Here is a 14,680-nt window from a genome sequence, read left to right as displayed (position 1 = left end):
GAAATTAGGAGGGCTGCTTCAGGCAAGAAGAGAATTTAGCTTAATGCACATACAACATCTGCTCTTAAAACTAAACCCAATTTTCAACTGGTTTAAAGGCCTGAGAAAGAAAAAACAGAGTAGCAAAGTATAGCAATGCTGCTTTATGGAAATACCATTACTAGCAGACTTGTTAGTGCAACCATGGATAGCGAACTCCAGTTTGTTAATTGACATTAAAAAAACCAGGGCTTTCAGGTGACTTTTTGGACTCTACACTTTTGTTCGTAACTGCATAATCCACCCATGCGACCTTTTTTAATACAGAAAGCTCTTGCTGTTGAATATATAAACACACCATTACCAGACTCCGCAGTCAAGATGTGTAGGTAGTTACAATGATGACACTTGTGGTTTCGAGTTAGTGCCAAGTCTTGTTCTCAGTTTCACTTCTGGCAACGTTGCTCTTTTTTCAAGTTAATGAGGTTGCCACACTGTGACTAATAGGACACACATGCAAAATACAGGACCTAATTGCTTATTTCCTTTGCCAACTGATCCATGCTTTCATCTCCCTATCTGTTTCAGGAGCATAACTTTCCCTTTTATAGAATCTACTGATTCAGACTCTCCACGTTCCTCTCCCAGCAGCACAAACAAATGGGTTTCACCTCCTCTTTTAAGTAGGTGACGTCAGGAAAACAAGCTGGCAACACCAACATCCTGCTGATGGGTTGCCAGCCAATTACACTCTGATATTTAACCAAGCAATACCAAGATTACTTATCAAGTTGGTTTACACTGATCTAACCTCTCTAGAGTTAATACAGTGGCTTTAATCAGCAGTTGACAAGTTCAATCAAAATAAGGAACTGCCAGCACTGTATCTCTGGGCTGGGACAAACCTTGTTGGATAAAGAGTGTGGAATGACCTCACTGCAGCCTTCCAGTACGTAAAGCCTACCAACAGGAAGGAAATCAACTCTTTGAAAAGGTAGGTAATAGAAGGACAAGGGGAAATGGTTTTGAATTGAAGGAGGGAAGATTTAGGTTGGATATAGGGGGAAGTTCTCTTCAGAGAGAGTGATGGGATGCTGGAACAGGCTGCCCAGAGGGGCTGGGAATGCCCCATCCCTGGAGGTGTTCAAGGCCAGGTTGGATGGGGCCGTGGGCAGCCTGGTCTTGTATTAAATGTGGAGGTTGGTGGCCTTGCCTGTGGCAGGGGAACTGTAGCTTGATGATCCTTGAGGTCCCTTCCAGCCCAGGCCATCCTGTGATTAAAAAGGTCTGAGGAACACTGCTTGCTGATGGATATGGAAAGTTGGAAGCTCTCAGTACAAAGAGTGAATAAGGACAGACACATCTCCTGAACTGTCAGTGAAAACAGGCACACGGCTCCACAATTTGCAAATGAAAACCAGAATGTAAGCAAACTGAGGAAAAAAGCAAAGCACCAGATTACCTGTTAACTCTTCTAGGACATTTTTCTGGCTTTATATCCAACTCATAATGGTAGATATCTATTTTAGGAATGTCCATTTCAAAGAAGTTGGCCTGCAGTTTGATTGTTCTTCCAGAAGTCCCAAAATCTGGGCGAGGAGGAGGTTTGAAGGCATATCCCTGTACTGGTGGTGGCAACGGTGGAGGAGGTGCAAGCACTGAAAAGAGAGAAAGCACAGATTAGCCACACCAGCCATGTTTGAATGGAACAACTTCATAGACTTTATCCAACAAAGCAGGGGACGCTCAAACTGGTAACAATCTGAAAACTAGAAAGAAAATGTGCACCATCTAGAAAAACTTCCTTACAGACAGGGTTGTTAAGCACTGGAATAGGCTCCCCAGGGATGTGGTTGAGTCACCTGGATGTGTTTAAAAACCATCTGGATGTGGTGCTCAGGGACATGATTTAGCAGGAGGTTGTTAGTTAGGGTAGTATGGTTCGGTTGTGGTTGGACTCGATGATCTTTAAGGTCTTTTCCAACCTGAGCGATTGATTCTATGATTCTACCTATGAAGAACCTGTTTCAAAACAGCTACTGATGCAAATCACCTAACCACATATACTCGAGCTAACACCTCTAAAAAGGAGCTGACACCACTTAAACCACCTTTGAAAACTTTCAAGTATAAGACTCGTGTGTGTGTGATATCATACACATACATTTCAGCTGCGTGCAGTTTGCTCTAATCACCACAGCCTACCAGAAATAAGCAGATGTTTGAACTCATGCAGTTTCTGCCTCCTGTTCCTACGCAGCACTATGAAATCTCACAGATTTACTCCTAACATTCATTATCTGATAACCAACCCTTGCACAAACAAGCATCATTTCCCTGCTTTACCACTTAACATTCAGATTCCAGAAGCCCCACAAGTGATTTATGCTGCAAAACTAAGTTATGCTGGTAACTGACATCTGCCTACTCCTTAAACTGAGCTTGCTTGTTACTTCTCACAGGGATATAATAAAGCTCTGTTTACAAACATTCAAGGATGAACACCGGAGCTTAGATAACAAGGAAATGCACATTCCAGCACACACACAGAACCAGGCACTTCAGAAGTAACGACCAGCAACATCAGCTACTTTCACTTCTAAACTTCATCTCTTTTAAATGCTCCAATTAAAGTTATTTCTGGCTCAACGCACTGAGCAGACTTATATAGGGCAGGGTGGTGCTTGGAGGAGATAAGCACTGTTTATTAAACAGCAGCACTGACCTGATAAGCAGTCAACCTATATTTCTGTGGCATGAAGCAGATACACATACATGCATTAGCTACAGGACTGATGGCTGTACCTATGTGCACCTTAGATGTGGCACTGAAGGACATGGCCTACTGGGCATGGTGGCGATGGGTCAGTGGTTGGGCTACATCCTGACCTTAGTGGTCTTTTCCAACCTTACTTATTCTATATAGGAATGCTTCTCTTTGAGGGAGGTGTTGCAGAGGATACAGACGTACTGCCACAACTCACCCACCAGAGGAGAGGGAACAAGGAGGTGGCAGAGGAGCTGTGCTCAAACACAGAGATATCAGTTTAGTGCAGAGTTTTACACCAGTGCTGCAGATTCAAGGCTGGCTGCGTGCAGGCTTCCACTCCATCAAAAACACTGCAGATCCAAACTGGAGATTACAGTGACTCAAAGAGCCACAGGGCCAAGGCACTCCCAGCATGTAAAAGGAATGAATGAGCCACACTTGCGATTGCACTCTTCTCCCCTTCCAAAACCCAACCAATTGTGGAACTGAATTACCAGGGCCATTTATTTTATCACCTATATGGATGCTTTCAGCATCATCCTTTATTCTTCATAGTGTTGTAAAGCTTCAGGTTATTCGGTTCTCTGAAGTGCTGCTCAGCACTAAAGGCGCATATAGAAGATTTTAAACATGGAATTATGCCGCTGATATGCAGACAGAGGCCTAATGAGTTACTAAATAAGAAAGGGGCCGAGCCAGTTGCATCTAAAAGGGCTTGTCGACACAGGAGATCACCCAAGCATAATTCAACTACTGTAATTATATCAATACGTTTGCTTCTGCAGCAAGTCCTAACACATTTAATTATCTGGTGATGTTTTCACAGCTCAACGAACATTTTAGCACCGGGCTAACGCAGCCTACATCTGTCACAGGAAGCCTCGCCTCTCAAACTATTTCTTCAAACACACAGCCTGTAAGTGAAACCGATGTGAAGGAAGGAAGCCTTATTCGGAAGCCCCGCTTTCAGTTGAGGTTTCATTATCAGACATCAGGGTGGTTATTCCGGATCATCCACGCGGGTGTTTTCAGATATTGCTGTGTTGATCTACAATACAGCTGTCTCTGCCAGAAGCTGCCACGTGAAAGGAGATGTTTAAGAGCTTCAACACTTTCCTGTGTTCAGTAGTGCAGCTTTATCCATCTCAAACAAGAGTTACAGGAAGTGAAGCATGCGGCAGGCAACAGAGCTTAACCTGAAGACAGTAATGCTGTAAGAGGTACAATAAATAAAAGACACTTTTTTTTCCCAAAAGTATATCAGATAAACTAATTACCAGACACCCATTTAATGAAAGATGTCCAAATTTCATGCTGGCATATAGAATTTTAATATAACATCACATTGAGTTCCCCCTGCAGCACTTGATTTGACATGCCTGGCCTGCAGACAGTCCAAAGACCACTGTGAAGTTTGCTTTCTGAATTGCATTTTGCTGTCTCTAGTTATGTCGCTGATTCCATCCCTTCCACAAGAAGGAGGTATCACTACTTTTGATTCAAAAACCAAACTGGGGGGGTTATGAACCCGAGCTCAGCTACTGAACAGCTGTTTTACCCCCAGACCTGCAGGAAACAAAAATAAGATCAGGTTAAGAACCAAAATAAGGAAGAGAAGGGATGTGTGTGCTTCAAAAGGCAGCTGTGTAGGAGGTGCTGGGTATGGTAACAGCACAGAGTAAGTTGGAAGAGACCAGACATGGCCACTCTCCTCCTCACAGAGTTTCCAAAGCAACTCTTACAACTCATTCCAATGGTTGATTACTTTCATGGTAAGATCTACTTGTGGTATTATTAGCTAGTTCCCTGTGCTGCAGCTTCTGTCTCTTACCCTGTCCCTAGGGTACCTTCCCTAAGCCCACATCTATCTCCTCCAGATCTTGCCCTTAGGAACTTGCAGATTACCTTAAGGTTCAAAAACCCAATTATCTCGGCCATATTCATGTATGTCAGAACATCTTTGCACACAGTCTTCGGCTTCGGGCCACCTTCAGTTTTCTCACATGTATGTGCTTTGAAAGAAGTTTGACTTATGAATTGGTTTTCTGTTAGGAACGGCTCGAGAAAGATAGGAAGAGAGCCTGCAGTGTTTTCTAAGAGATAAGGGAAACTCCAAGCTGCAGCTAATAGTCCCTTGATACTATGGAGGGCAGAGGCATCTATACATCTGTCTTTGCTGCTTATTAAGTACGTTTTGGCGTGCACAAACTAAGTTCATCAGTCAAGTTACAGCACTGTTGCATTAGATGGAAACAGCCTTATCGGTTATCCCCTCAAATTCAACAAACCACAAGAGAAGCACTGCAGGGAAACTGAAGAAATGATGTAGTCAGAACTTTATTTAAGCCTGTATTACAGCATTATTTTAACTATCAACTGCTGAAGATCCCACAGCAAGGTGCAATTGTCAGATTTCTTGCTAATAACACATCCTCTTGAAAAATGATATTTGAGAGAGCCCAATACCCAGTAAGCAAGGAATGAGAGCAAGGAGTAAAAACAATTATTCCTACCCTTTAATGCAAATGAATGCCAACTAAGATTTACTGAGGATAAATCCTGTAACCACTCCTTGTTCTAGTGGTATCAATGAGGACAATTACTCAATTGGATGGTGAGCAAACAGATTACTAAAGGTGTCCTCAGAAAGAAAGAAAACAACAAACAAAAAGGGAGAGTGGAGAGGAGGAAAGCCTTTTGTAATCCCTATCTCCTACTCTCCTTGAGTTTCCTAGCCAAGAGCTGTTCAATGATTATTTTCCTGGAATGGCCCTGCAACGCTACCCAGAGTTCAATCATTCAGGAATGGAGAATTCCTGCTCCTCATCACATTCAGACTGCTCCCATGCTGCTCTCAAATACCCACTAGTCATCATCACACAATCTCATGAGTTGGAAGGGATCCTAAAAGGCCATCTAGTCCAACTCCCCTGCAATACAGAGAAACCTCCATCTCCATCAAGGTGCTCAAGCCCCATCCAGCCTGACCTCGAGTGTATCTCCAGGAAGGGGGTTCTCATCACCTATCTATATTCATGTCCAAACTAAAATCCCCTCTTTTAGTTTAAATCATTTCTCCTTGTCTTCTTGCAATAGGTTCTGCTAAAGAGCCTGTTTCCTTCTTTCTCATAGTTGTCTTTTAGATAATGAAAAGCTGCCCTCAGCTCACCCTGCAGCCTTCTCTTCTCCATGCTGAAAAGCCCCAGCTCTCTCAGCTGTCCTCATAGCGAAAGTGTTCCACCCCTTGGATCATTTCTGTGGCCCTCCTATGGATGCACTCCAACAGCTCCATGTCTCTCCTGTACTGATGACTCCACATCTGGACACAGAACTTCAGGTGTCCCAGCCCACCGTGTTAACATTCACACTTGGAATCCAAGCCTTAAAGTAAATTCTATCGCCTACATTCCTCCTTGTGTTTCACTTTCTGTTATTTCCATGAGCTGCCTTTGTATTCCATCTTATTTTAAGACCCCTGTAAGATAATATTGGGAACTGTAGGGATCTCACTATGCCAAACTGCTTCCAATTCCTTAGCAATATACAATTCAGTAATCAGATAAGAAGCAGAAGTGCTGGATAAACAGCAATGCCTTCAAATCTGTGATCTCATTATGTTCAGCAGACTTAATTGAGAGATCATTTTTATGTAATAATTGTCACTTACTGCAAGAGAACTGAAGCAGTGTTAATTATCAAGTCAAACGCTGTATTATTCTGCTTAGAACAAATAACCAGTTACAGACCTACAGCTGCCTTGGTTATCCCGGATACATCCCCCCCCTGCACTAAGACATGGATGCGATCTCTCCCTACTGCAAGAAGCAATGCAACACAGAGAGATCACAATTCCTTCCAGATGCCCACAATGTGATCGTGGTCAGAGATGAAAAATAGAAACGTGACATCAATCCTGTTTGCCCTAAAAAGTCATGACCAGGTTTCCAGCATGGATGTGTGAAAGACTGCAAGAACTCCAAATCAAGCAGCAGAGGAGCAGCACTGAGCATTCGAGATATATACAGAGCATTCAAGATGTACACAGAGCATCCAACAGCTACCCCTACCATTAATAAGCCACATGGCCTGACCGATATCTGCATGCAGAGCTGTACAAAGTGCCACTGAAATTCTTCCTAGGGGATACAGAATTGCAAACAGTAACACTGAATTAAGTTATCCACTGAATACAGTGAGCCTCATCCAAACAATGCAGTGAGTGCTCGTGGCTTACCTACATACCAGTAATCCAGCTGAAAGTGATTGTGAATGGAGACTACAAAATAACTGCACCTTCAAGATCTCTACTAGATGAAGGGGGGGAATGGAGATTGCTCTGAGTGCTATTTATCACACTTGACCACAATGAATCGTTCTGTTCTCCTTGCCTTGGAAAGCACTGAACTAATTCCAGGTTTTTCTAAGGATTAAAAAAAAAAGAAAGTCTAGCAGTATTTCTGTATTCATAAAGAACAGTGCCTCCATTCAATACTACCTCAAGCCTTTAGAAATGGAGAAGTATGATGCACTGAGTATTCCATTATCTTAGAGAAGAAAACACCCAAATTGCACCTACTCCTTCCTTTGTGCTGCTTTATTGCACCTTACTTCCCCTTATCTGCATTCTCTGAAGTGCCAGGTTCAAGTCAGGGTAGGAAAGAAGTGTAGCTTACTTCCTTTCTTAGTTGACAGTCGTACTCCCACACTTGAGACCACGTGGTTACGTACAAAATGGCACAACTCAACCTCCACTGTTGCCAGCTTTCCTTTCCTGTTTTGTTTTTTTTTTTACCAGTCAGCTTGTAAAGCTCAAAAAGTCACCAGAAAGCCTGTAAAAGCACAACTTCTTTACCAAGGAAAACTCATTAGTACTGCGTATTTATTTCAGAGGCCAAGCTGAAGTTTCTATCAAACTTCTTGGTGCGACCACCAGATGACTGAGAACTCCCATTCAGTTCACAGCAAGACTGAAGCTGAGTCAGAACCAGAGCCCAGCGAGGGGCACTGAGTCCTAACCAACCACACTCAGTACCTCAGCACCCTTTGCCCAGCGATGTTCATACTGTATCTAATTCAGTGAAACACAGGAAGGACTGAAGTCAGATCATCTCTAGATGCCCCCTCCAGCCCCTACAGTTCCACGATGCTGTGATTTGTCCTCAGCTTAATAAAGAAATAGGCCAGGATGGACATCTGTGCTGTACCTTTGCTATATTCACACCTCCACACGCTTTGAATAACAAAACTCGACTCTTAAGATATATAATTCAGGAGCTTTCCTTCAAAAAGAAATCTTTGCCCAGACATAAAGCAGATTAATCTAAAAGAATATTAATGCTCCCATGGCTCAGTTTCAAAGTAGGAAATTCACAGTTAATGCATCATGTTAGATAGTGAAAGCAGCTGCAGGAACATATTTACCATGCAAGAAATCCAACAGCATATAATGTAGTTTCAAGAGAAGGCTGTGGTTTTCAGCACCGCTGAGAGGAGCAGTAAACTACAGGTCTGTAATAATGGAATAATTGAGACATAAGAAGTGGAGGCTTTCAGTTGAACGCTTCTGTGATCTTTTTCCCCCATTACACCTTTTTTTCTTCCACCTGCTTCCTGTAACCAACTCCACTTCTCGTATTAGTCAAAACAAATGCAGACCCAGCTGTGGCACTGTGCCACCCCAGTGACGACAGCCAAAGCTTGGGAGCAGATTATTAAGTAGTGACACCCGACTACAGGGAGATCCACATTCCCACCGAAAAATGAGTTCATCCACTTTCAGATGAATATGACTAACGTTTTATTCAGTATTGAACCTAGTCCTGTACATTTCCACTCGTGGTTTGCCCATTCTAAAGATACTGTAAAAGGTAGGAAAAAAAGAAAGCGTATACAATGTTTTAGGTTAATGGACATTTGCAAATGAGGAATAATTAGGAAATAAAACCCCACTACTGTATTCTATTCACACAACACAACCCAAACAGTAAAGCTCCACTTCCTTGCCCCAGTGGGAATCCACTTTGAAGTTTCCTCCTCCTGCACGAAGCTCTCACTTCTTCAAACAACACACCCTCATTCACACAGAGTGACTCGTACAGATCGAAACCAAGCGCTCCCTCATTAAACCCTGCAGAAATGTATTTGGTTCATTGAGACGCTCGTTCTTCTGCACCGTCATACCTACCTGAACCTCAGCATCCTCCATTCTATTCTTGTTTCGTCTGTGGTTTGGAGGGTTGGTGATTTTTTTTTTTTTTGTTGATTTTTTTTTTAAAGCTATGTCTCAAACATTTCAGTTCAAAAAGGGACGGAGTCCAAAGAGTTCGAGCTGAAACTCACTGTTGTTTGAGAAGTCTCGCATTTTAGCAGCAATCAGAATTAATATGGAAAATCACAAAGAGAACCTCCCTACAAATCCACAGACTATATCCTCCACATGAGAGCAAACGAAGCTGTCAGAAATGATGGAGGAGTACGACAGAGTGAGAGAGGCCAACCAACAGAGCGACTCCTAAAGAGCAGCAGAAAGGGAGCATTGAGTGCAATCCACCACTTGTATGAAAGCACAATGTCATACGTTCTGTATCAAAGGATAAGAAAAGCCAAGAACACAGAAACATTTAGATAGGAATTTAGCCTCTGCATGAATAGACGCCTGTCCTTTACCAGTTAACACTCGCTAAACAAGTTTCAGACGGTATTTAACAAGGCCCCAGTAATAATTATGTTTTAAAGGCTTATTCATCTACATGACAAGTTTAACTTCAAACAGTTTTTAGATTGATCTAACTAAGCCAGTGCATCCTCCCCTCTTGGGAACTCTTCTAAAATTGGCTTATTTAAAACAAATCAGAACTGGCACATCCACGCACTTCCTACTACTAAACTACAGCTCACATCTTATTGCCTGCTCACATTACTAAGTTCTAGCCCAACACTCACAGACCAGGAACACCAAAATGCGCTCTAAGAGCTCTACAGAGGCAATCTGTGACACGAGCAGCTCTAAGAGCCACCCCCGCTCACATCGCAGCACCTAATGCTGCCTCAAAGGCTTTGCTTCTCTCACGGAAGGACTCAAAGGGATAAAGGCAGCAAAGAGACTTGGGTTTAGTTTGGAGCAGCACACAATGCAGCATCCCACTCGATGCCAGAAATCTTCCTGCAGCACTGCTAGATCAGGCTGGTTTCAGACATACATAAAATTATAGGCTAGCACGCAGACAGCTTTGAAATCCGCTTTCAGCAATGAAACGTTTTGTTTCTCAAGAGAAAAGAAGAGTAAAACACACAGCGGAGACAAAACACAGCTGAGAAGCACTGCCAGGAATAGAAAAAGACAAACAAATTACGACAGGAGAGAACCAACTACTCTCACCACATCTGCGGTTAAAAAGCAGCAGTTTCACAACCCAAGTACAACCAACATTTGGCAGCACTGTGGGAAGCACAGCGAGAGCTGGCACCGGCACTGCCTGCCCAGGGAAGAGGTGGAACTGCCAAGCCTGGAGGTGTTCAAGGAAAAGGCGTATGTGGCACGGAAGGCTGTGGTTCAGCGCTATGGTGGGGATGGGTTGATGGTTGTAGTAGGTGACCGTAGAGGTCTCCCCCACCCTTAGTGATTCTATGGTTTTGCTGTATTTATACATCAAATTCCCCAAGTATATCACTGAACTAATACAGAAGAAACACCTAAAACCAACAGAGATGCAACATTAAGCAATCATGGTACTCCACCCCCTTTCAGCTGCTTTTCTGCCAACTGCACTTGATGGTGTAGGACCCCTGAAGAGCTTCACACCTCAGTGGTCATATGGGAACGCTCCCTTTACTCTTTTCACCCTTACATGGCCACGTAACAACAAGCTGAACAGTTTTCCTCTCGCCAATTTCCTAAGGGGAACAACTACCCTTGATTAATCAGATAACATCAACAGCCAAGACATTCTGCTTTAGCATAAGCAGAACTTGATCAAAGGACTCTACATTCACGTTTATTAAGCACAGAAAATAATCCCTTCTTTCCAAGGGAAGATCAATGCTTCCATTACATGCATCTTCCCCTCCAGGACGTTTTGAGATGTCTACCTGCTATGAGTGCCACTTGACTTCACGGCTGCATAAGATGATGTTCCTCAAGTCTGTCTTTTCCAACTTTGAAAGCATGGAATCGGTAAGAAAACATTCAAATTCAGTTTCAATTAAAATAAATTGGAGAACAGAAAAAAGAAGAAGAAAAATCCCTTGCAGCACCTTGGAAAGCACAGTACTCGATGAGCCAATAGGCCAGGAGACACATCCCGTGCTGGTGGGCTGCCCTGTGTCCATCAGAGATGCACGATACCGAGGGCGATTCATCAGACAATGCATGGAGCAGATCCCTACCCACAGCCATTACATTTACAACTACATCATATTTTCCATCAGCTCATTTTTTTCCTAGCCTGGAACTTACCAAAAATGAAATACTCACAGTTGACTTTTCTTAACTGTCCTGGAAGTGAGAGATCACATCTTTAACAAGCGGTAGTACTGCCTGCTGTTGGGAATATTACACATTCGGTCACTACCAACGTGACCAAGTGCTCTTCTAAAACTTGCATAGGGAAGGCTGTATGCAATAGCATTTTTGATGAGTCTTACAAGCTTCGTAATGTTATTCGTATAGTCAAGAAGAGAATCACTGCTGAATGAACTCTTTTACTTTCCATGCAATGAATCCATCGTATACACTGGCTCGCTAAGGAAACAAGAAAGTTTCAGTTGGATGTACATCAATATCAGTCATCTTTTTATCAAATAATCAACCAAGAGGTAAGAAAATGCCCTTCATTTTCATATGTTTGACACACGGGAAGCCAGAACCCCCTTTACAAACTCACTGTATTTCAGACAACTGCTGTTTCAACAATTAACGCCTCCAGGAACAGACAAAACTAAACACGCTTTCAAAGATAAAGAAATAGAATATATAGCAAGACTAAGGATTAGAATATATAACACACTGATCTTGAAATTCAGAAATACAGAATCACTCCATGAAAGTTATAGAAATTCATGTGAGTTTTCATCACTTCTTCAAACCAATCTGATAAAAAAACAGCGTCTTTATTAACACATCCCCCTTGCCCGTGGGAGGGAAGGTTGGACTACCTGACCTTTAAGGGTTCCCTCCAACACAGACCATTTTATCACTACACCACTCATTCTCTGAAATTCGTTAGGTGAACACAGAACTGCTGTGTACTTGCTTTATACTGTTAAATGAAGAATTAAGATGAAAATAGCCAGCCCTGGGTCAGATTGAGCCATTCCATCGGCAGGAGGCAAACACCACAGAATGGGCTTTGCCACAGCATCCACTTAGGCAATGGGAACTTGAAGAATACAGTGCTTCCTACGCACCAACATTACGGAGAAGCAAACAGCAGCGAGGTCTAAGTTAGGAGATGCAGGAATGGAGCACTCGAGTGGGTCAAGGATGTGCTGACACACAGATGCTGGAGCTCTTGGGCACTCACAGCAGCTGCTAATCTCGAATGGCTGCAAATGACAACTCTTCTGCATTCCTCCAAACCAGACTTCAGCAATTTCAGGTGTCAGATTAATGTATGGAAGGGGACTTTCACCGCAGCACACAGAGCTTTGCACAATACAGCTGAGCCTCCTGCTGACGGTCCCCAGTTCCAGACTGGTTTTCATCATTACCGTAAATGAAAGCATAATTCCCTCAGTTACGTTTAGCAGCAATTTCACATTTATGAAGTAAATCAAAGGGTTGAATTTTAACAGCACTTAATCGTTAAACAATTTGGAGATTAATAAAGCGATATAGTGGAATATACAACTCGACAGCAACTTGATTTAAGATACATGGAGGACAAGATTCACACTAACAGAATATTCTACACCAATGTATACACGTGTACACAGATGTGAAACACACTGCAGCACACACATAGAGATACAAGGATCCAGTAAAACACCTCAACACCCATACTCATTAAACACCTATCATTAAAACATATCGAAGTAGGGAGGTGGATGGAAGAAGAATAAGCCAGCCTATACTTAACATTTCCCTTTGTGAAAAGCAGAGGCAAGGCCACACTGGACCTCTACCTTTTGCATGTGGTCCAATGAGAGGAATCACAGAATCACCAAGGTTGGAAAAGACCTAAAAGATCATCCAGTCCAACCACTCACCTATTACCAATAGCTCCCACTAAACCAAGTCCTTCAACACAACATCCAGTTGTTCCTTGAACACCCCCAGGGTCAGTGACTCTACCACCTCCCTGGGCAGTCCATTCCAGTGACTGGCCACCCTTTCTGAGAAGTAATATTTCCTAATGTCCAGCCTGAATCTCCCCTGTCACAGCTTGAAACCAATCCCTCTAGTTCTATCTCTAATGACAAGAGAAGAGGCTGACCCCCAGCTCACTACAACCCCCCTTCAGGAAGTTATAGAGCAATAAGGTCTCCCCTGAGCCTCCTCTTCTCCAGGCTGAACAATCCCAGCTCCTTCAGCCTCTCCTCATAAGGCCTGTGCTCCAGGCCCCTCACCAGCTTTGTAGCCCTCCTCTGGACACATTCCAGGGCCTCAATGTCTTTCTTGCAGTGAGGGGCCCAAAACTGAACACAGTACTTGAGGTGCGGCCTCACCAGTGCTAAGTATAGGGGGACAATCACCTCTCTGCTCCTGCTGGCAACACTGTTTCTGATGCAAGCCAGGATGCTGTTGGCATCACCAAAAGGCTTAAGAGAAACAGGGGACAGCTGCACCATGCCAGGGTTTGCAGTAAGACCCTCTAACAAAAAGATCCCTGCTTAACCACTTGACGTGGAGCAGAAAGCTACATGGACCGGCAGAAGCTGCTGTGCTGCTATGTCTCTGTGGATGGTTTTACAGTGAGGAAGCAGAGATCCTCATGATACACAGAACTCGTAGCTCATACCCCAAAACAGACTCTGCCCAGCTCTGCAGAAGGCTGAGCTACAGAGATAAACTAGGAAGTAAACAAGACTGAGGACAAGCTTGGATGGAGGGAGCAGAAGTGGAGGAGTCTGAGACACAGAAGTGATGTTTGGAGAGAACAGCCGCAGACTCAGTACAAGAATGGTGTTAGGGCACAATCCTGATGCTCAGAAAGGATGAAGGGACACGTAAAAGTTCTCCCAATGCATAAGCTGCAAGTATTTTTAATACTTTAAATACTTTCAATACACACCATTTTGAAGATTTATAAACAGGAGGTAAGCAGCTTTTGCGACACAAACAAGCCCCACAAATACCTTGACACTGAATGAAGAAGAAAACCAGGCACTAGAAGCAAGGCAGATAATTAAATCAATACTTATACACCGCTGCTGAGACCAAAATGTGCAAGTGATGTTCTACATCAAACACAGAGCCTTGAATATCAGCCTGGATACACACAGCTGCAGCATCCTCTGCCCCCAGCACAGCCAGTAAAAGCACCGTAGGAAGAAACGCAAAGAAATACAAAGACTCCCCTAAGACAAAAGCAATCTCCGCAGTTGTCCTTCTTGATTTCTGTTCCTTCAAGGAGAATCAGCTCAGAGGAAGGAAAAAAAACAGAAGGCAGCTCCAAACCCTGGACGCTGCCATGTGAATGTTCTTACGGAGGAAACATTCCTGAGCAGCAGTCACAGGTTTCACCTTCCACAACCCCACTCCTCGCTGGGGAACCTTCTAAGAAGACTTTAGGAAAACCTGTTAACAGCAATAACTTTAAATACACGAAGTTGCTTACTCAGAAACTTTTCTATGGAAAATAAACCAGCCTCTGAAGTATCAGCCACCCAAACCTTGGCGTTCCTGCATTAGAAACTACAACACAGAAACAGCCGAGCAGTAAAAAGCACCATCCCATACTGCCTGTGCCAACTCGCACAACGTTCATCTAA

At 43.3% G+C, this 14,680-nt stretch overlaps 1 protein-coding gene across 5 annotated transcripts in view; it reads right to left on the bottom strand.

Moving 5' to 3' along the window:
- The window catches only part of AGO2 (argonaute RISC catalytic component 2), a 41,434-nt gene that overhangs the window by 25,397 nt on the left and 1,357 nt on the right, over positions 1 to 14,680 (bottom strand). For 4 of the 5 annotated variants that reach the window (XM_015856389.2, XM_085539304.1, XM_085539306.1 and 1 more), the window contains exon 2: positions 1,442 to 1,637. In XM_015856389.2, the coding sequence (XP_015711875.2) occupies positions 1,442 to 1,637 (196 nt within the window). Of the gene's footprint in view, positions 1 to 1,441; positions 1,638 to 14,680 lie in introns of those variants that run through there. The other variant, XM_085539307.1, reaches the window with a different exon arrangement.

Source organism: Coturnix japonica, chromosome 2 (genome assembly GCF_054131305.1).
Source record: "Coturnix japonica strain WE chromosome 2, WE-NBRP24, whole genome shotgun sequence".
In the NCBI taxonomy this organism is placed as follows: Eukaryota; Metazoa; Chordata; class Aves; order Galliformes; family Phasianidae; genus Coturnix; species Coturnix japonica.
This window is presented reverse-complemented; position numbering and strand designations above follow the sequence as displayed.